This window comes from Dendropsophus ebraccatus, chromosome 2, assembly GCF_027789765.1.
Source record: "Dendropsophus ebraccatus isolate aDenEbr1 chromosome 2, aDenEbr1.pat, whole genome shotgun sequence".
Taxonomy (NCBI): domain Eukaryota; kingdom Metazoa; phylum Chordata; class Amphibia; order Anura; family Hylidae; genus Dendropsophus; species Dendropsophus ebraccatus.
In genome coordinates, this window is record NC_091455.1 from 27,519,573 (window position 1) to 27,542,944 (window position 23,372).

The 23,372-nt window shown below is 43.0% G+C and overlaps 1 protein-coding gene across 7 annotated transcripts in view; it reads right to left on the reverse strand.

Moving 5' to 3' along the window:
• Positions 1 to 23,372, reverse strand: part of LOC138783039 (fibrocystin-L-like) — a 161,519-nt gene that overhangs the window by 63,102 nt on the left and 75,045 nt on the right. For 6 of the 7 annotated variants that reach the window (XM_069957188.1, XM_069957186.1, XM_069957187.1 and 3 more), the window contains 9 exons: positions 20,796 to 21,777; positions 19,002 to 19,247; positions 15,559 to 15,705; positions 13,960 to 14,137; positions 11,409 to 11,565; positions 10,162 to 10,318; positions 8,589 to 8,668; positions 7,979 to 8,108; positions 64 to 193 (listed from right to left, as the gene is read on the reverse strand). In XM_069957188.1, the coding sequence (XP_069813289.1) occupies positions 64 to 193; positions 7,979 to 8,108; positions 8,589 to 8,668; positions 10,162 to 10,318; positions 11,409 to 11,565; positions 13,960 to 14,137; positions 15,559 to 15,705; positions 19,002 to 19,247; positions 20,796 to 21,777 (2,207 nt within the window). The remainder of the gene's footprint in view (positions 1 to 63; positions 194 to 7,978; positions 8,109 to 8,588; positions 8,669 to 10,161; positions 10,319 to 11,408; positions 11,566 to 13,959; positions 14,138 to 15,558; positions 15,706 to 19,001; positions 19,248 to 20,795; positions 21,778 to 23,372) is intronic. The other variant, XM_069957191.1, reaches the window with a different exon arrangement.

Here is a 23,372-nt window from a genome sequence, read left to right on the forward strand (position 1 = left end):
CGGACGTTAAAAATTGTTGTGTGAACATAGCCTCCCATTATAGTGAGATTCTGGGATATATACCTATCACCTGTTGATGCAAGCACTATTTCATCTCCAGCTTTCCAAGTCACGTTTTGCTGCAGAATTAGGTTTGAGCTCCCGGACTCTGCTGTCTGAGCGAGTCTGCTCCATGTAAGAGGCACAGGGAGGCCTAGAAAACAGAAAAACATATGTATTTACCAGAGTCCTTACCCAGTAAAGTTGTAAAACTTGTTACTAGACACCCTTACGTTGGCTTCTATGTATGCAGGGGGACAAAATTCCTGGTTCACATTGCTGTAAAGTTTTTGTTGTAAAGACCAAACATCCTACAAAGACTCCATTGGGGGACTAAGCAAATAGGGCAAAGACTTTGGGAGTGGGGGACTATAACTCTGGTAGGCTTACCTGTATAATGTATAATGCTGGTCTCATTATAGAACATCTTAAAATGCCAGCTTAAAGTGCTAACTTTAAGTGTAATATTTAGAATTAGGCCAGAATTAATACATTACAACTGCCATCTGATCTGCTCTTCTCTTGTTACAGGTATGTGTCCACTACAAGTCCCATCATCCCTTCAGTAATTGTTTTGTGTTTCACTGGTATGTGTTTTGTCTTTTATTGGTATGTCTGATTGTGTATAACATAGCTTGGCACCGTCTTTCCTTTTCCAGCTGATAAGCTTCTCCCATCTGCTCTATCTCCACCCATTTTCACACCTGAGTTCTGATCAAGTCTGATTCAACTTCCCTTCAAGTAGTATAAATTTAGATCTAAGGTCTCATTGTAGACCCTGGTCTCATTATAGAACATCTTAAAATGCCAACTTAAAGTGCCAACTTTAAAGAGAACCAATCACCTAAAATTTACTATCCCTATTATCAAAGATTCTCTCTCCCTAAGTCTATCTATGAAGATACAGACTGCCTTTGCAGTCTGTATCTTATTCTTTACCTAATTCCTCTTCCTCTGTGCAGTAATGCTGGGCGCCGCCATCTTGACGTCACGCTGGAACGCACGTGACGTCATCAAGATGGCGGCGGCCGGCATTAATGCATCGGAACAAAGGAGCAGGTAAGTATAAGATACAGATTGCAAATGCAGTCTGTATCTTTATGAAGTCTATTTATGAAGATACAGACTACATTTGCAGTCTGTATCTTAAACTTTACCTGCTCCTTTGTTCCGGTGCAGTAATGCTGGCCGCCGCCATCTTGATGACGTCACGTGCGTTCCAGCGGTGCGTTCCAGCGTGACGTCATCAAGATGGCGGCGCCCGGCATTACTGCACCGGAACAAAGGAGCAGGTAAAGTATTAGATACAGACTGCAAATGCAGTCTGTATCTTTATAAATAGACTTCAAAAAGATACAGGCTGCCTTTACAGTCTGTATCTTATACTTTACCTGATCCTCTGGTCCGCTACAGCAAGGCCGGCGCCGCCATCTTGATTACGCTACTTGCGTTCCACCGCTGGAACGCAAGTGACGTATTCAAGATGGCGGCGCGTGGCCTTCCTGCACCGAACAAGAGGATCAGGTAAAGTATAAGATACAGACTGCAAAGGCAGTCTGTATCTTAATAAATAGACAAAATGAAGATACAGATTGTCTTTGCAGTCTGTATCTTATACTTTACCTGATCCTCTGGTCCGCTACAGCAAGACCGGCGCCGCCATCTTGATTTAGTCTTTTGCGTTCCAGCGGTGGAACGCAAGTGACGTCATCAAGATGGCATCGCCCGGCCTTGCCGCTTTGCATGACGGGAGCTTCCTGTCTTGCGCCGGCTCTTTTGAAAAGAGCCGGCGCGAGATAGGAAAGTAAAAAGTAAATATTTTAAAAACACAGCTAAAAAAGTAATCAATTATATTTACAAATATTAATAAAATAAGTAAATACATCTAATTAGGGGAAACATTTTTTTGATTTTCATCGATGATTGGTTCTCTTTAAGTGTAATATTTAGAATTAGGCCAGAATTAGATCAGAATTGAACAGAAAAAACAGCTCTTCAAACATACTTTTGTAAGTGACAAGCTACTCAACATGAAATATTTCCTCAACTTTCTATCTGCCCTCATCTACATGTCTTGTGTTTTCTTTCTATCCTACCCACCCTCCATCCGCAATGAAAATCACCTTTACATCAGCCCCTCTCTCCTCCCCTCCCCCATGTGTTGCTCCCATACTCTGTACACTCTCACTCACCTCCCTATAACTGCTTCCACTGTACAGCACAGAAGTCGCTCTCACAAGTCTTTTAACCTCCTGCTAAACCACCTGCTGTCTCTCTCTATCCTTCTGCTTCTGGCTGCTGGTGACATCTCTCCTAATCCTGGCCCACCTTTCTCCCTCGCTAGTGATCCTCTCTTACCTCCCTTAAATAACTCTCTTAGCTTCACCAAGAACCGCTGTCGGACATCTTCTGCTCCCTCTGTCTTTCCAGTTTCCTTTACCTGCGCTCTCCTAAACTCTCGCTCCGTGTGCAACAAACTCACGGAGATTCATGATCTTTTCATCGCTAAATCTTTCACCCTCCTGGCTCTCACTGAAACCTGGCTACAACCATCGGACACTGCTTCCCCTGCTGCTCTATCCTATGGTGGTCTTCTTCTCTCTCACACACCCAGACCTGAGGGTAGGCATGGTGGAGGAGTTAAGTGTTCTTCTCTCCCCGCAGTGCACCTTCCAGGTCATCCCCCCTGAGCCCTCACTCTAATTCCCCTCCTTTGAGGTTCACACCCTCAGACTCTTCCACCCACTTCCCCTCAGAGTTGCTGTTATCTATCGTCCCCCTGGCTCTCCACGACAATTCCTTGACCACTTTGCCACCTGGCTCCCTCATTTCTTATCTGCTGAAGTTCCCACACTAATCCTGGGCGACTTCAACATTCCTGTCGATACTCCTATTTCCTCTCACGCCTCTCAGCTTCTCTCTCTAACCACGTCTTTCGGCCTCTCACAGCTAACGAACTCTCCTACACACAAGGGTGGGAATTCCCTGGACCTGATCTTCTTCCGCCACTTTTCCATCTCCAACTTCACAAATGATCCCTCAGAGTTATCAGACCACAACCTCCTTTCTTTCACAATTACAAACAATCGCCCCCCCCCCCCCTGACACTCCTACCCCACACTTATATAGAAATTTACGTGGCATCAACACTCAACAACTCATAGACTCCCTACAATCCTCACTGTCCCCAATCTCATCCCTCACCTGCTCAAACATGGCCACACAACACTACCACAACACTCTGAAAATGACCCTAGACTCTGTAGCCCCCCCTACTATCCCCCCCCCCCCCCCCCCGCCACAGATGCCGGCAGCCCTGGCACACCCCAGAAACTCGCTTTCTTCGGCGGTGCTCTAGGACTGCTGAACGTCTGTGGAGGAAATCAAGAACCTCCGCGGATTTCATTCATTACAAATTCACCCTCAAATCTTATTACTCTGCCCTTCACCTTGCCAAACAACATTTCACCTCCCTCATCTCTTCACTGTAAAAAAATCCAAAACGCCTTTTCGACACCTTTAATTCTCTTCTCAAGCCCAAAGCTCAGTCACCTATCACTGACCTCTGTGCTGAAGATTTGGCCTCCTACTTCAAATCCAAAATTGACACCATCCGTTCTGAAATCACCTCCCAGCCCCAAAGCCCCATAGATCCCATCCCCTCTCCCACCTTCTCTTCACTCTCTGCTTTTGATCCAGTGACAGAGGAAGAAGTCTCCAAGCTCCTCTCCTCCTCTCATCCTACTACCTGCCCTAGTGACCCTATTCCCTCACACCTCCTCCAGTCCCTCTCTCCTTCTGTCACTACTCACCTCACCAAAATATTCAACCTCTCCCTCTCCTCTCTCCTCTGGTATCTTTCCCTCCTCATTCAAGTACTCTGTAATCACCCCGCTACTGAAAAAAACCTTCTCTAGACCCATCCTGTGCAGCCAACTATCGACCTCTCTCCAATCTCCCCTTCATCTCTAAGCTCCTGGAACGTCTTGTCTACTCTCGCCTAACCCGCTATCTCTCTGATAACTCTCTTCTTGACCCTCTACAGTCTGGCTTCCGACCCCTTCACTCCACCGAAACTGGTCTCACCAAGGTGTCAAACGATCTGATGAAGGCCAAGTCACAAGGAAACTACTCCTTGCTGATTCTCCTGGATCTCTCAGCAGCGTTTGACATTGTGGACCACCAGCTCCTCCTCTCCATGCTCAGCTCTCTTGGTCTTAAGGACTCTGTTCTCTCCTGGTTCTCTTCCTACCTCTCTGACCGCTCCTTCAGTGTGACCTTCTCTGGCTCTGCTTCTTCTCCCTAACCTCTTACTGTTGGGGTTCCCCAGGGGTCAGTCCTGGGTCCCCTCCTCTTCTCACTCTATACAGCCCCCATCGGACAGACTATCAGCAGGTTTGGCCTGCAATACCATCTCTATGCTGATGACACCCAGTTTTATACCTCCTCCCGCGACATCTCCCCTGCCTTCCTGCAAAATACAAGTGACTGCCTATCTGCTCTCTCTAACACTATGACCTCTCTGTTCCTCAAATTTAATCTCTCTAAAACTGAACTTCTTGTATTTCCTCCCTCTAACAAACCTAAACCCGACATCTCCCTCTCAGTCTGTGGTACTAGCATAACTCCTGTGCATCAAGCTCGATGTCTGGGGGTCATGCTAGACTCTGACCTATCCTTCACTCCCTATATCCAAGCTCTTACACGCTCCTGTCATCTTCATCTCAAAAACATCTCCAGAATCCGTCCATTTCTCACCACTGACACCGCTCAGACTCTTACTGTCGCCCTGATCCATTCCTGTCTTGACTACTGTAACTCCCTTCTTATCGGTCTTCCTTTCTCTAAGCTCTCCCCTCTCCAGTCTATCCTGAACGCAGCAGCCAGGCTAATCTTCCTCTCCAGCCGCTATACCGACGTCTCCCTTCTGTGCCAGTCACTGCACTGGTTACCCATTAAATATAGAACACAGTTCAAACTCCTCACCCTCACCCATAAAGCTCTCCACAACTCTGCCCCTCCATACATCTCCTCCCTCATCTCCACCTATCATCCTTCCCGTGCTCTGCGTTCTGCTAATGATCTTACACTAACCTCTTCTTTAATCAGAACTTCTCATTCCCGCCTCCAAGACTTCTCTCGTGCTTCACCAGTTCTCTGGAACTCTTTACCCAAAGACCTCAGACTTATTTCCAACATCCCCAGTTTCAAGCGCGCCCTGAAGACCCATCTCTTCAGACGTGCTTATAACATTTCGTAATCTTGTCTCCCTTTGCTATCCCCTCTCTATAACTTCTTTGGTGCTAGGTACACTGTCCTTGTTATCTGAGCTTAGAAAATGGAATGTGACTGGCTTGCCCAGCCGCCTATAGGCACTTAGAGACTCCATGTACAATGACTGGAACATTGACAAATAAAGCACTTGTTGCCTCTCGTGTTACCTCCAGTCATCCTAGCCTGTAAGCTCTGATGTAATTTATTCATTGTATAATTTAATTTATAACCTGTAATGTATTTATATATTTAAATAAGCGCTGCGGAATCTGTTGGCGCTATACAAATAAATATTATTATTATTATTATTATAGATTTAGGCACAGGTTCTTCTGCTTTAATGCTGCATTTACACATGGCAGTTTTTGAGCCAAACCAAGAGTAGAACCGATAGGTAGAAGAGATATAAGTGCTTTCTTTATTTTACCCATTACTTTAAATCCACTTCTAGCTTTGGCTCAAAACTGCAATGGTAATTTAAAACAAAAAAAAAAAAACTGCAGTATGTGAAACCAGCATAAAAGGAATAAGTATTTAAGTGACTTGTATTTTACTATGAAGGTGGAAGTTAGGAATATATGTAACATCCTGTCTTATTTCTCTTCCTTTTCTTTCACTGTTTCTCTATTGCTTGTATATAATGCATTTATTATTGTAGGTCTTATCTGTTTGATATTGCCATTGTATCATGGCATCATATGGTGTCGTATCTGGTATGATGTCATGTTAATTCTAATTTGATGAGTTACAGGTAACCATCTAAGTTCAAGAAAAGGCAATTGTTTAACCATGGTTCCCTAGAGGTTTCCACCACAAGGGTTTTTTCCCTGGAGAGATAACTAGTAGAGATGAGTGAACCTCGAGCATGCTCGAGTCGATCCGAACCCGAACTTTTGGCATTTGATTAGCGGTGGCTGCTGAACTTGGATAAAGCCCTAAGGTTATGTGGAAAACATGGATATAGTCATTGGCTGTATCCATGTTTTCCAGACAACCTTAGAGCTTTATCCAAGTTCAGCAGCCCCCGCTAATCAAATGCCGATCGTTCGGGTTTGGATCGACTCGAACCCGAACCCGGTTCACTCATCTCTAATAACTAGTAGAGAAGTAGTTTGTTTAGCACAATTTGTTGCCAGGACCTGTTGTCCGAAGTTATAAGTTTATAGCATTAAGTGTGCAAGAATAAGTAAATAAAAAGTAAATATACAGCTTTCGTTTGACAGTTCAGAAGTAAGGTAAAAGTTAGAGGCAAGTTTTAAAGTGTACTGTCCCTAAACGGCAAACCCCAGCATGGTTTCCCCTTTACAGCTGTGTGTCACAGTATGCTGGACAGTATTCATGACTTCCAGTGGCCTAGCACTTCACCTGACTCCCATACTTAAAGGGGTACTCCGGCGGGGGGCACTTTTTTGATTGGACCGGGGAGGAGGTGGCTGAGGAAAAAGACGACCATTCACCTCCCCAGTTCCAGCGGCGGGTCACTCATCGCGGCGCTCCGGTCCCCGATTCCCGGCCGCTTCCTGGTGTCTGACGCCGCCCGAGACGCTACGTCTCAGGGCCGCTCAGCCACTCAGTGAAGGAGGCGGGATCTGAGCGGACTTGACACAGATCCCTCTTCCTTCACTGAGTGGCTGAGCAGCCCTGAGATGTAGGGTCTCAGGCGGCGTCAGACACCAGGAAGCGGCCGGGGACCGGAGCGTCGCGATGAGTGACCCGCCACTGAAACCGTGGAGGTGAGTGGTCATCTTTTTCCTCAGCCACCTCAATCAAAATCAAAAAAGTGCCCCTCCGCCGGAGTACCCCTTTAAGAGTTTCTTCAAAAGGAGTTTTTCCTCACTTGAGTTCTGGAGAAGAGCTCTTTAATAGTCACTCTTAGATAGCATTAGATAGCCTTTACATATTTAACCTTCTAAAGAGGTTGTCCAGGGAAGATTTAGACTTTGCATGCTTTTGCCTCTTCATGGCATAAAACAACAAACAAGCCATACTTTCCTCTCCCTGGCTACGCTTGTTGTTCCCACTAAGCGATCTTCCAGTCCCAGCTTTGTTCCCGCTCCCAGCTATGTTCCCACAGTCTCCCTCTTCCTATTGGATATACCTCTAGCTATACAGTCCAGCATACAATTTGCCAAAAGTCTAAAGGGTGAGGTTGGATATTAAAGCCATAAATAGCTCTAAGTGCTATAGCTTGAAATAGGTTTCCCTCCATCTCTCACTTGATACAGCTCGACAGATAGTGGCCCAACCCTTGAGACTCTTTTAGTGTATGACTGTATCTTAGGATATAGTGGCCCATTTGTTAAAAAATTATGGTGAGTCAGATGTTCTATTTCCAGGTTAAAGGGGTTATCCAGAGTTAGGGGTTTCACAAAGACAGAACCACTATTTTCTCTAGTTCAGGTGCGGTTTGCAATTAAGCTCCATTGACTTCAATGGAAATGAGTTGCAAAACCCCACCTAACCTGGAGACAAGAGTGGTGCTGTCTCTGGAAGGAAGTGGCCATGTTTTTCTAATGTTAGATTACCCCTTTAAGAATAAATATAGGAAAAAGGTTGTTGTTTGTCGGTGGGGTGCAGGTCACCTATATTATTGTGCACATATATCTCTGCTGCTGTAGAAAGTACATTTAATCCACCTGTTGCATGTTGATCTTCTTATATTTACCATGAAGATCCAGGATCCCTTGCCTTACAGCTAATGTCTTAGCTCCATACAATGGTAACTCTGGAGATCGTAGATGGCCATGAAGTGTGATTATTGCTTTGTGCTGGAATGGAGCTCCCTCAGTTCCAATCTAAACATAGATGAAAAAATCACGTGTGGAAATAGTGGTGATGATAATCTGATTAAGGCTATGTTCACACAACGTAAGTTCAGTATTAATCATGGGCGTTTAAACAAGGTTCATGATTAATACTGAACTTGCACTGTGCTGCCCTCTAAAGAATCCCGTCCAGTGTGTATACACATACTATAGTATACACTCCGACTGGGATTCCTAGCGGCACTGCAAAAAACTGATATGTTTCCGACAGCAAGCTGCACGCTCCATTGTGAGCAGCAGGGAATTTGAATGCGGGCACACATGGATGCGTCCGCATCCGAATTCAGCTGCGGTGAAGATCATCTCTGGGATGATCTGCTCTGACACTGGCCCTTTCATGAACCAACCGTGTCACGTAAAGGCTGGTGTCTTACCACGTGTGAACATAGCGTAATCCAGTATCTTTTTATAAACCAATTGTTTCCATGACAAATATTAGGGTTTGGGTACCTGAAGAGTGCCCCCATCTGTAATGAGGATGTTCTCAGACTGCAGCTCTATATCTGCTTCATCAAAAACCAAAGTTCCCCCTATATAAAAGAAGAAAGAAAGAAAGACTGTACATCACAGGGTAGGAACTTATTGAGGATGTGAAAAAAGGCTTTATGTTACTACTAGAGATGAGCGGACCGTCGGACTTTTGGTCCGAAAGCAGTTTGCTCTCTCATCATGCCTGTGATCCCGGCTGCATAGTTGCGCTCCCGCGAATATACGGCCAGGATATTCCAGGGATTTCAACATCGATTCCCTGGAATATCCTGGCCGCATATTCCCGGGAGCGCAACTATGCGGCCGGGATCACAGGCATGATGAGAGAGCAAACTGCTTTCGGACCAAAAGTCCGAACAGTTCGCTCATCTCTAGTTACCACATGTTTTTCCTCTTTTTTTTTTGTATAAATGATCCAAACTTAGTAGTTTATTTTTGACTCAGTTGTAAATAACAGACTAAAAACTGCATACTAAAAACTGCCATAGCCAATTGTTAGCCAAATTGGTCACGTTCTATCACCAGTGCTATCGCTAACATGGCCCATGTCTGGTGATGGTGATCATTTAGGAAGTTGTCACAAAGGATGTTATTTCAGCATGAATAGAGGAGCAATAGGAGCTACAAAAGGTCAGAAGATAGACAACCGGAGAGACATCAGTAAAGTTTACAAAAAAAATAAAAATAAAAAAATAGGCTATGTTCCCACACAGTATTTTTGCTTAGTGCTTTGGTCAGTATTTTTTAACCCAAACCAGGAGTTGATTGAAAACGCTGAAAGGCTATGTCCTGTGTAAATTGTTTGGAACGCCGTCAATTAATGGCAAATAATTACCTTTATTTTAAAACAACAGCAGTTTGAAAAAATAACGGCCATTATTTGCTGTTAAATGACGACCATCAACTAAATTTCAACAATGTGTGAACATAGCCTATCTATTTTTTTTTCAATCCACTCCAAAATACTGAGCAAAAATACTGTGTGAGAACATAGCCTTGGAATGCGAAGTACCAATTCAAATGTACAATGCATTATTTGTTACTAAGGACCCTTAGCAATAAACTAAGAGCAGGTTTTCCATCTCCTTGGACTCCCCAGGGATCAGCTATAGACTGTGTTCATACTATGTAAAAATGACGGGTGGCCTTCATAATAAAGGGCGTCATTACTCAAATAACGTCTCTTATTTTTTTTTTTTTTATAATGCATGTTATTTGCACATTGATGGCTGTTGTTATGAAAAAATGGAAGTTGTTTTTACATATTGTGAACCTAGCAATAATCTGTAGGGGACCCCAGCAGCAAGTGTTTGGTTACACTGTAGCACCACTGAAAATCAATGAGTGGTTACGCTGTAGCACCACCCATGAAAATCAATGGGTGGGCCGTATATACATTAACACACAAGTTCTCCAAAAGCGAGAGAAAGGAAAGTAAAAACACTAAAATGCTTTATCAGTTTTACAGTATCAGTTAAATGCTCGAGAAGTATTCTATCATTCTAATACAATATATTGGATATAGTCCCATTACCTTGAATCAGTAACATCTTCAGTACTGGTGTACTAACATCCAGCAATATTGTCTGCCCTGCTGTGATGACTGCCAAGGACCCCTCATCTGGTGGAGATTGTCCTCCCCAGGTGTATTTAGAAGACCAGACATCAATGTAGAAGAAATCTGCATTGTCCTAAAATATGAAGAATATATCAGAACAGAAAGTTTAAAAAAAATAAATAAATAAGCAATCCTATGTAAGGCTAGGTTCACACTACGTATATTTCCGCGCGTAGTGCGAACCGCGAATTTAGGCACGCAGTTTTGAGTTGATGCGTTCGCTTAAAAGTATACGATATACGGCCGCACAGTTCACACTACGTATGAACTTACGACCAGATCGTATACGCCGCCGTGAAAAATTAACAAGACCATTGTTTGAGGACGGAAATGTTCGAACTCATGGCCGTGGATTTCCATGCGGTCCCGTACGGAATAATTATTTCAGTCAAATTGAACTTGATTTTTCGATCCAAAAGGTTCTCTGTGTTTTATTGGGCTGGGCGAACATTTCCAAGTAAATGACCTGCTTCAGATCGCTTCGAAACAAGCTAGGGAAGCATAACTGTACTACGGGCTTATGTTCGTAGTTTCAGCCACACATGTACGGCGGCGTAATAACTGCGGACGGAATTGTATGCAGTGTGAACATAGCCTAAAAAAGTATAATAATACAATACAAGAAATAATTTATGATTATAATTGTCATAATTTATGTTCACTTCGCTGTTATTGTACTTCCCACAAACTATGATAGGGGTGACTGAAAATGAGCAGCCATTGTCCACCAGGAACAGGGACTGTGTATTCCGATTGCCTGTGTATAACTTTTATAGCATATTTGATGAATAGTCCCTAATTAGTTGGGGTAGGGGCTAAAAAGGCATTTATGCCAGTTCTTTGTGTAAAAAAAGTTAAGAACATTTTTATGCAACTCTCATTTTGCTCAAAACATTGCAAAAAATTTACATCACTTTTCTGGGGCAGATATTGATAATTCCTCTCTTTATTTTGTTTCTTTTAAGCACTCAGTTGCACAAAGCCTACACTTTTGGGCTGTATTGACCTGGTGTAAAAGATAATTCCTGAAAAATACACCAGCTAAGAATGACCATTATAGACCATGCTATGCCCTCTCTCGTCTGTGTAGTCAAGTTACTGGCAAACATTTTAGTCATGCAGAACAAAGATTTCAGCCTTATCTTTCCAGTTCTGTTTCTTACCATCTTAGCAATGCCTTGGTCCTTAATGTACACTCTGACTTTTGTTCTTTGTGAAGGAGACTGAGCATTGGTTGTACATATGATGTGCGTGCTATTAGTCGACTCGATATCACACACGGCCTGGGCCACGGTAACATTGACGACTGACATATCAGAGCTGCAAAATAGAAGGGAAAAAAAAAGGAAAAATAATATTTTATCATATAAACAATTCAAGCCCTAGACAAGATCATGCACTTTGTTATGTTAGACTGTGGGTCCAAGGCAGGAGCTGATTGTAATGAGAGGAGTCATGGATCCGCTGTACCACTGCTGACGATGGCGTTAGACGCAACAGGGAGCAGAGTCTAAGGGGCTGCTGGTTTTCACTAGTGCCCACCGCAAGGTAAGATGGACTTGCCCTGGTTTGGCTAGCTAGTGACTGCAGGTGAGGTACAGCTGGAGACACGTAGGCAGGTAGGAAGACAGGAACACAGCAGGACTCATGGCTGTACCTAGGATGCAGAAACAGGCTAGAACCACAATAATGAATGACGGGAAAGGTGCTCATTTATAGGGGAAGTGATTGGGTGCAACAACCAATTAGGAACGTACTGTGTCTTTAAGTCTAGAGCAGCCGGTGCACCCTAGGAAGTGGGGATGTGTCCACAGGGTGGAGAAGTGGGCAGGATTGGGACCAGGTGAGGTACTCATAGGGGCTGAAGATATGGCAGCACTGGGCCCCTGCACATGGGCTCTGGCGTCCACCAGGGACTGTAAGCAGAAAGAGTGGGTGTGGCGTTGGCGGCTCAGAGCACGGGACGCCACTGCGGCCGTGACACTGATCATGGGCTTATTTTTGATGGTGTTGACTGCTAAGGAGCCGAAAAGTAATTACAGAGATCTCATTGAAATCATCATGCATCCTTCAAGATGATAAGTTACAAGATAACATCTATTGTAATGGAACTTCTAAAGAGTGCTTGCATCTCTGTTAGCTATACATGTCTATTTGTACCCTTTTGTTGAAAGTATGCCCATAAGGTCACCGAAATAACGTAAAAGTAATAATATATTTTATTTACTAAAAATCAGACATTCTGTGACTTCACAAAATAATTTAAAAACACGAACTAATGAAAGTGGCCTGGACAGTATTTTGTTGCAAACCTTTTGAGGCAATCACCACAAACACGCATTTTCTCTATTTCTTAAAGCAAATGTACCATCAGATACTGTACATTGCTTTCTTCCTTCCTTTTTTTTTTTTTTTTTTTTTTTTTAAACATTACCCGATCAGCACAGGGATCCCGGTTGTGCAATCGTTTTTCAAAACACCGCTAGGTTTCCTTGCTCGGATATTATCACACTGAGTGGTGCCAGGACGACCTTAAGTGCATAGAGCCGTGTCAGGGCAGGAAAAAAGAACGGTGCTGAGCGCACAAACCAGGTGGTGTTTTGAAAAAAGGATCACACCACCGGGATCCCTGTGCCAGCGCCAATCAGCTAATGTAAGGGGAAAAAAAGCAATGTACCTGATGGTACATTCACTGTAGTAAAACTTCTGCACTTGTCTACAGGTACGGTAGGCCACGCCTTATGAGCAGACTGCTCCAGCTGTCTCAGGTGGTGTTAAAGTGTCTTTTCCAGACTGCATATGTTAGGGTCCTTTTAGATCAAGATATTTCTCAGCTGTGGGGGCAGCAAATGAGAGCTGATCAGTGAGATCGGTGGCTTGTTGGCAGTGCCTTTACACGGCACAAGAAATAAAGCAGATGGGCTGCATGAACGATCCTTTTATCGCTCATAAAACCGTGCAAGCTGAAAGAACAGATATGTATATATCCGTGCTGTCAGTTCTACAGATAATAAGCAGCAGTGTAGCCGGTTAACGGTCCCCTGGCCACATCCTGGTCTGAGTGGCACCCGGGTCTTATTGTGTGAGCCCCGCTCAGCCAGTCAGTGGCTGAGGCAGGACCCCAGTAGGTGCATGTAGTTAGGTTCTGCCACCACCTCCTCGTCTCTTTGAAAAAAATGTTGGAAGCCAGACTTCCCCGTTAACATGTTCAATGGTTTTGATCATGCCCCCCCTTTCCCTTCTTTCCTCCAAACTACACAGATTAAACTTCTTAAGTCTTTCTTGATATGTTTTATGCCTCACACCCTCCACAATTTTATGTAGCCTGTCTTTGGACCCATTCTACTTTATCAATATCTCTCTCTAGCTCTCCCTTTCTTGTCATTTTATCCCTGAACTAGCTACACAACATAAACAACCATGCTGAAGTAATTTTTCACAATGGACCACAGTTTAACAAAAGATAGGAAAGGAATAAGGTGCTTGATAACAGGAAAAGGTAATTTTTTGGCTAACGTATATTACCACATTTTTTATTTAGTTTCTGATACTATTGATCTATGCAGAGTCAGGTAAAATTACCTAATATCAATCTAAAAGTGATAGCAGTTCTGAACCTGAATTAAAGTTGAGAAATTAACTTTAACAATAGTGCAAACTAATGTTATAGAAGTAGTACTTCCATCAGAGCTAACCTGTAGATATGGTGCCTACCTGAACTGGGATCCAGTGATTGTGAGTCTGGTCCCACCAGCTGTGCCTCCTCTCTTGGGGGTGACATCATATATGACAGGGGTTAATGCAGAAGAGTATGTAAAGGAGTTGTTCATCTGAGCAGAGTAATCTCCATTCTTCACAATGACATTACAGCTTTGGGTAGATGTATTAGCATCTGATGGAAAGCATGAAGTAAATGGTTAGGATAAACCTCTTATAAACTGAAAAGAGGTATCACATTAATGTACCACAAACGTAGGGTATGTCTACGGATCACGCGCCGCGGATTCTGCAGCTTGCCCTCACTCCTGGCCATGCGCATCTACGCTGGTCCCATAGGCATCATTCTAAGGTTCGGCAGATTCCGCCATCCACCCCAAAAATTTAGCGAGTTCCACGGCTGGATGGCGAAAACTGCCAAACCATTGAAAGTCTATGGGACCAGGGGACATGGGCATGGCCGTGAATTGGGGCGAGCTGTGGAATCCGCGGCAGGTGATCCGTCGGGATTCCGTAGTGTGGACATACCCTTAGAAAGAAAGACTTGGCCGCATGTTGTATGTTCTTCTATTGCTTCATCACGTCAACAGCCAGTAAAAACTATATAACAGTATACAACAGTATAACACAGATTGGAGAGAAAGGAACGGCTGCACATCCCATCTATGGCTGATACTAATGGCGCTAGGCCTATATTAAAAATCAACACCAGAGTGTCTGTATATGATTTGTTCAAGCCATAATAGCCCCGTGTACCAACGTGCAGGTCCTCTGGTTCACACGGGTCCCTACACTAACTCCACACCGTGTCGGTCAGTGGCCGCCGCCCTCGCAAAGCGTGCATGTGCAGGGAAGGGGGGCCATGGAAAGGCCCTGCAACCCCCATGTCACAGGACCAGACCCAAAAAGCCCCACCAGAACTGGCGAAAACTGCCAAACCATTGAATGTCTATGGGACCAGCGGACATAGACATGGCCGTGAGTTGGGGCGAGCTGTGGAATCCGCGGCAGGTGATCCGTCGGGATTCGGTAGTGTGAACATACCCTTAGAAAGAAAGACTTGGCCGCATGTTGTATGTTCTTCTATTGCTTCACGTCAACAGCCAGTAAAACTATATAACAGTATACAACAGTATACAATGCGGGAAATATAAGGGTAATATGTCTAGATCCATGCTTTCCGACAGTGGGTATATGCGCCTTCTGAAGTGTGGGATCATTAGTGAGGAGAAGCAATATGTATGGGAGCAATCTTTAGTTCCGTCTTTGGTGTCATCCATCAGTTATTGAATATAAGATTCTGCATTAATGAACAGACAAGGAAAGACAGACAAACAATCAAGGACAAACACACAACATTGAGGGGGGAAGAGGTTATGGGGGGAGTGTTCACATACATTTTAATCAAACTGTACGCTTGACTATTGACCATAATACATGGAAGTTCTATCCCCTACACAATACACTGCCTCTCCTAATCTTTGATGAGTACAATTAGATTAATGTCTATATATTTTGAATACACTAACTTCATATTATAATTCATAATCTTACACTAAATACTCCATATACTCCACATATAAGCAGCTTTCCTACCGTTCCTGGCAGTTTCACAATACAGAAGACTTGTATTGGATCTCTCTTGGTTCACTTTGCATTCGATGTTGCACACAAACACCTTGGACTGACGACTATCAAATCCAGATCCAGTGACTGTGAGCATTAACCCTCCACCAAAACTGCCTGGAAAGAATCAATAGAAATGACGATCACTGAGGCTGTGTTCACACATGCATTTTTATTGTGTTACTCTATACATACTGCAATATAACTTTAATGTGTGAGAACATACCCTAAACAAGTCCACAACTCACAAAAAGAGATATTTGACATATGGGTGAACTTTCAGGATGAACCTAAGGCTATGTTCACACGCTGTAATACACTATGGCTGCTGTATTCACACTTGTAATACACTATTCAGCAAACAGTAGAAAATAGTTGTTTACACTGTTCCCAAACTGTGGACGTAGAAAAAAAGACTGTTGTTGCATTGAAATAAATGCAAACGTATTGATTTAATTACTAACAGACGTTCTTTTCACTGGCCCTTGTGTATGAAATTAATATACTGTATGTGTGAACATAGTCTAAGACTGTGTACACGCATGCAGTAACGCAATGAAAATGCTATTTATCATTTAATTGCCGTCCAACAGTCCTACATTGCGTTAATGCGATCAAACTCCATGTGTGAACATATCCTAAAATGCACTCTAATAGGGCCAGTTCACACAGAGTAAAACTGGCAGAATCCCGCTAGCCTCCATGTCATATAGGCAGTCTATTGGAGGACTTTTGCGGCTCCTCTCGCCCTGCAGAAGAATTGACATGTCAGAGAGGAGGTGCATGAGCTCACCCATAGACTGCCTGTATGACATTGAGGCTGGCGGGATTCCATGGCGATGATTTACACTAATTAAACGCCATAGTCTTAAACAGTAGAAACAAAGAACAAAAAGAAAGGCAGAGCGCCTCATAGAGTAGTACCTCTGGATTGAAATAATGATCTAAGACATGTGAAAAATCACTGCTCACCTTTTGGGGTTGTGGAATCAAAGCCACAACACCCAACAGCACATGTAATGATGTGTCCAACACACCTCCCAGGGATTGGGGTAGCAGCAGTCTTCACAACAGGTCTAAACCGGGCTCCTTGTGCAAGGACCACTTGGAGTCAGGTAAAACCAAAAGATGCCAAAAATGACAAAAAAATGACCTGGAGATTGTGCTCACCACCAAACAACTTAGTAGAAACCGATGTTCACATAAAACAAGATTTATTCAGTCCAACAATAATGCGTTTCAGGGCTATGGCGCCCCTTCGTCAGATTCAGGACAAACATAGTATGCTCATGACCATACTTAAATACAGCAAGGAATCACAATGATTAGGCTAAAGGAGGGGCAGTCCATTTCCTCCTCCCAGGTAGTTAACCCTATACACATCAGTGCAAAATTTACATAGTCAAGGTGACATCTACAGAATTCACATAAAAAATACACATACAAAACCTTCATACAAAGTCCATAAAATCAATCCATATGTACATCTCCCATATAGTTCATAGAAAATCAAATTCATGTGATGGTAAGTGAGGGTAATTAAATGTGAGAGTAAGTAAATCAATTCATAACGGGCAACCCAGTATACATATATCAATTCCTAATGAACAACTCATTCACAGTTCTACATATCAACAATGTTCTATACTAGTCCACATCTTGGAGCATAAGGGAAGGGAAAGGGGCAATTTCTCATGGATTCCCTCAGAGGCAGCAGCTGGAAGTACTCTGCATTCCAACTCATGGAGAGCAGAGAAAACAGTCACATGATCGGCCCAAGAGCGGTCACATGATCAGACCACATGATCAGACCACATGATCAGACCACGTCACATGATCGGACCAAGAGCGGTCACATGATCAGACCACATGATCAGACCACATCACATGATCGGACCAAAGCCAGGAGTTGGATCGTGTGCTTACTAATCTATTAGGCATAAGTGTCATGTGGCAAGAATCCTATTTGACATGAGTGTCACTAGAAATGGTGAAAATAAACATAGAATAAACAGATATAAAATAAAATACAAATATATTACAAATATATTGTATTGTGTTGCCCCTCCTTTAGCCTAATCATTGTGATTCCTTGCTGTATTTAAGTATGGTCTGTGTCATGAGCATACTATGTTTGTCCTGAATCCGACGAAGGGGCGCCATAGCCCTGAAACGTGTTATTGTTGGACTGAATAAATCGTGTTTTATGTGAACATCGGTTGCTACCACGTTGTTTGGTGGTGAGCGCAATCTCCAGGTCATTTTTTTTGTCATAGTCTTAAACAGTTCTTCATGCTGTTCACATTTTGACTTCATGAGACCAAGACAACACCTAACAGTTGATCAACAGTACTTTGCCATTGCGAGGCTTAAAGCAGGATGTTCTAAGACTAAATTAGCCACTGAGCTTAATCAGCAGGTTGCAACAGAGAGACTGGAAGAGTCACAAAAAGGCATAGAAGCAAACATCCTTTGACAACAACTTTTTAGAAGAGTGGGATGCCATGTCTCACCAGACAACAAGTTGACTTATGAACAGCATCAGGCATCGTTTTCAAGCTTTAATTGATGCTCAAGGGCACATGGCAAGTTACTAAGACACTGCAATTTTTTGTTGGGAATTACCCACTTTTGTTGTTTCAATACCTTGGTTGAGATAAGGAAATCAGCAGTGTATGCTGCTTAAAGCCAATGTACCAGCAGGTACATCAGTTTAAGATTTTAACATCAATAGACCAGCACCGAGATGCCAGTGCTGCTGTCCTTTTTTTGAACTGCTGCCCATGCGCAGAGCCGGTCTATTCCTTTGCATGGCGCTGGTCTATTCCCGGTCACCAGCCCGACCTGTAGCACTGGAGGTGGGCCAGCCCACCTCTAGTGGGAGGAAACCAACCTACCCTCTGTGACATGGCTCCATTGTTTCCAGTAAAAAAGGCGTCTGCTGTGTTGTTGTTTTTTTTTTTTTTTTAAATAACATCCGTTATTACTGAATTATAATTGAAGTCAATGAAATGACGTTGTTTACAATTAATGAAATGACGTTGTTTACAATCAATGGAATAGACGTTGTTTACACTATCACCAAATTAATGGTCATGACAATTATTCGTGGACATTATTTTTAGTTATTCACACACGTTTGTTTGTTTTTAATTATCCTTTCACTGTCTTTACTACTAAAAAGAGAACTGAACCCAAGAGGGCCTGAACTAAAATAATGTACCAAGAGCCATCATTGCAATGATGGGCGCCAAAAAATGCGAAATCACTAACCTCATTTTTTTGGGGGGGTAGGGCAAAGGCCAGAAAAAAAAAAAAAAAAAAACGTCATGTGAACATAGCCTACCATTTGCTGCAAGAGACATAATGATGGCCATATTGGTTGTCATCAGCTTTACCAGAATTAGACTCACCTTCATTCGGAGAGACCCCAGTGATACTAAGTAGATAGGTGAACCTTGCACTGGATCTTGCAAACCCTTTTTCATTCCGCAATGTAATAGGGAATGTGCCGCCCCAATATTGTCCTACAGAGCAGGTCAGCTGACTGTCAGACACTGCAGTGACAAAGCATGTGGTATTGCCAATGGAAACTGTTAATTTTGAAGCATCCAAACCAAAACCGGAACCGGACAATGTGATGGCGGTTCCTGGTATTCCTGAGGAACAATGTAAATAATTAATTTTATGACATGAGAAGTAAATCATGCAATCATAATCTGATGCTCAGTTAGGGCAGGTTGTCAAAGCAAGTAGGGACGGTGATTTAGAGCAGTAAAAAAAAAAAAAAAAAAATCCCTTGATTCAATAGAAAGAGAAAGACGAACCACATCCTCTTTATAAAAGCGGTTCAGCCCTAAATTGGCCAGTCATACCACAAACTTTAATTTAAGGCTTGAGTTTCCGAAAACACGATAGATCTGGTGGGTTTTGGGCATTTGCGTTTAAAAAGTGACAAATTAGTGACTAATAATTTAGAAAGAGTCTAAAGGGTAATTCACACTGTGCACGATCCGCAATTACGAATGTGCTACAGAACAAAACTCCCAACATTTTTTATTTATGATGAAGTCGGGAGGTCCAAAAGTTTATTATTAAGGCTATGTTCCCACAACAGCTTTTTAGTTGAAATAACCAGCATTATTTTATAATGATGGACGTAAATTATAGCCAGCCTTAAGGTGCGTTTACACGTAGCAATTATCGTGCGAATTTGTGCAATAACGATCGAATTTGAACGATAATCGTATGTGTAAACGCAGCAAACGATCAAACGACGAACGAGAAATCATTCATTTTGATCTTTCAACATGTTCTCAAATCGTTGTTCGTCATTCGCAAAAAATTCGCAAATCGTTCCGTGTAAACAGTCGTTCGCCGATTTAAGCAATGTGTGAGATAGGCTTAAGTGATCCGAAGTCTCCGGACGTAGCGCGTTCCATGAATAAGCGGTTGGAGACTTACGTAGTTTGCGTACAATGGAAAGTATACGATATACAGCGGCACAGTTCACACTACGTAAGAACTTACGCGAGGATCGTACGCGGCGCCGTAAAAAATGAACCAGATTATTGTTTGAGGACGAAAATGCTGTAACTTACGCCCTCAGCGTAACATGCGGTCCCGTACGTAGTGGTTATTTCTTCATTTTGCCATCTTTTTGTGCCGATCCAAAAGGTTCTGTGGGGTGTCCGGGGTTAGGCGAAGATTTCCAAGTAAAAGACCGCTGTCAGATTGCTAAGTAGGGCGCTCGGGAAGCGTAAGTAGACTGCGGGCAAAAGTTTGCGCTCCGTACTTAGCCGGCCGCAAGTAGCGTAAATCCCCGGCCGGAGTTTACCGCGTATATGTCCGGCCGGACATATACGCAGTGTGAACATAGCCTTAGAGTGATACCAATTAAGAATCATTATTTACAGCTGGGCGAGGTGTGCAATGGCACATCTAACTACTTGGCTGGCCCCTGATCCTGGCTACATTATAAATGTATGAAGCCTGTTCTTTGTAATCTGTAATCAGTTGGATCAAGTGGCTAGCCAGGAAGTGAAGTGTACAGCCATGCACTTCTTCTGGCTGTATGTAGAGAGTAGTAGAGGTCTTAGCACTGAGACCCAACCAATCTTCAGCTTTGATATGTCTGTGCGACATGTCAAAAGTTTATTTAACATTTGATAGTAACTCCCTCAACAATTTGAGAAAAATAGTCCTACCTGTGGTTGGAAGAACTGAAGTTACGGTTGGAGTAAAGGCCTCTGAGTAGGAAAAGCTGAGTGATGGGTAAGAAGCAGATGGCACGCGGATGATCACGGTAGCAGTTTTAGCAGTGGTGCCGGGAGGAGTGATGCACTGGATACTATTATAAGTAACTGCTGTAGTCTGGCATAATACACCAGCAACCTGCACAGTGGTGTTAATAGGATGAAATCCATTTCCTTGTATGAGTAGAAGAGTTCCACCTAACACACTTCCGGAAGGGGTCAGGAGAGTGGCTTCAGCAGGACTGTTCATAGTGAAAGTCCCAGCGGCCAAGCCTTTACTTAGTACAATAACTTTGATGGAATAGTTTCCAGCAGGAATGGGGTCTATGTTACATGTTATATCTGTGTCATTGACACCTACAACATTTAATTTTATGTCACCGACATAAACATTAACATCATTAACATCATTTCCAAAGCCGACTCCATTGATGTAGATTGTGGTAGCGTTTCGGACTACAGTTGGGTAGACGCTGGATACTACTGGTGTAAGTGCACTTGAATAGGTGAAGCTGCAGGATTGTAGGCACTGGGCAGCAATTCCCTTCACTGTGACTGCAACAACAACGCTGCGGGAATAACTAGGTTGAGTATCACATCTAATATTTGTGTAATTTACAGATATAATGTTACAACTTATCCCGGACACCGCAATGCTGCCATTTATGTTCACAAAGCCAGAGCCGTGTATGGTAATCCTAGTAGACCCTGTAACAGACCCATTGGTTGGTGTGATATAGTCAATGTGGGGTAACAAGGCAAATCGCCTGTCCATCTCATTTCTTAAAGAGTTGATGCCATTGCCCAGGTTATTTACTGCAAGAGACACCAATTGGGCTACTCCAATATCCATTGTGTCCTGAGAATCCACTTGACATGTTATTGAATTCTTGTCAGCGGAAGCCACAACACAAGGATAAGAACCGACTGAAACCTATGGAAAAAAAAAGACAAAAAAGAAAATGTATTAGAAAATGGAGGTATTTAAAAAAAAAAAAAAAAGACTTTCAGGTCACTGGCTTTTATAAGTGTCATTGTCATTTTAAGAAACTTTTGACCACTCCGGGTCTGAGTGTTCAGACCTGTACTGTTCGCGAGAACAAGCCGGGAGAAGACTGCGCTCAGCTCGGACCTCTCCTGGCTTTGTGTAACGTGATGAGTCAGGCCTATAATGTAAATAGATTCACACAAGATGTGTATGCTGGCACTGTCCCCAGTTTTAGGAAACCAAACTTGGACCTCACCGTGACTCTCCCTTGGTTTTTGTAACTCTACCGTAGGTGGTGCTCAGCTTGAGAAAACAGTCCAGTAAAGTCTTTGCACAAAAGGATAAGATGAAGTGCGGCAGCTCACCAAAATCGGTTAAAAGATGCTTTATTTGGACATAGAAGGCATCATTAGCAGGTACTTTCCACAAATAAACAGAGCAGTACCTGCTATTGATGCCTTCTATGTCCAAATAAAGCATCTTTTAACCGATTTTGGTGAGCTGCCGCACTTCATCTTATTCTTTTGTGCAAAGACTTTACAGGCCAACTGGGTTCACACTACGTATATTTCAGTCAGTATTGTGGTCCTCATATTGCAACCAAAACCAGGAGTGGATTAAAAACACAGAAAGGATCTGTTCACACAATGTTGAAATTGAGTGGATGGCCGCCATTTAATGGCAAATATTTGCTGTTATTTTAAAACAACAGCTGTTATATTGAAATAATGACAGTTATTTACCGTTATATGGCGGTCATCCACTCAATTTCACCATTGTGTGGACAGATCCTTTCTGTGTTTTTAATCCACTCCTGGTTTTGGTTGCAATATGAGGACCACAATACTGACTGAAATATACGTAGTGTGAACCCAGCTATAATGTAAGTCTATGGTACATGACTCTTTCATTGACCCAGTGCAGGGAGCGGACTGTGCTGCAGCGCAGTCCTCTCTCCGATCATTCTCGCAATCGGTACTGAGTGAGTGTTCAGACAGGGACCGATCAAAACTTTTGACGTGTCAAAAAAGTTTTTTTTCAAAACAACAGTTTAACTTCACACTTTGAGGAAGATATAGCAGAATTAGTGTTAAGGAACAATAGTTGTCTGTGGCCACCCATCTGATTATATATTTTCTAGAGGCTCTTTGGAGAGTGAAAGGAGCAAAGCAGCAAATTAAATTTTTGCACCCAGATGTTTTATTTAGAAATTCTATATAGGGATTGTACATGGTGAGCTAAATAATCTGCTTCTGTTTGTTGTGGTGCCATGTGGCTACCATTATTGCTGTGGCAAAGGGTCTATGATCGCACTGCAATCTAATGGGACCTCCTAATGCATAATTTATTACCATACAGTCTCTCTATTAATATTGGAATATTATTAGCTATATTGTTATCACTTATTCCAAGTGTATATGTTAAAGGGGTTGTCCAGGCTCAGAAAAACATGGCCTCTTTATTCCAGAAACAGCACTTCTCCTGTCCTCAGTTTGGGTGTTGGGTTTTGCAGCTCAGTTTCATTGAAATGAATGTAGCTG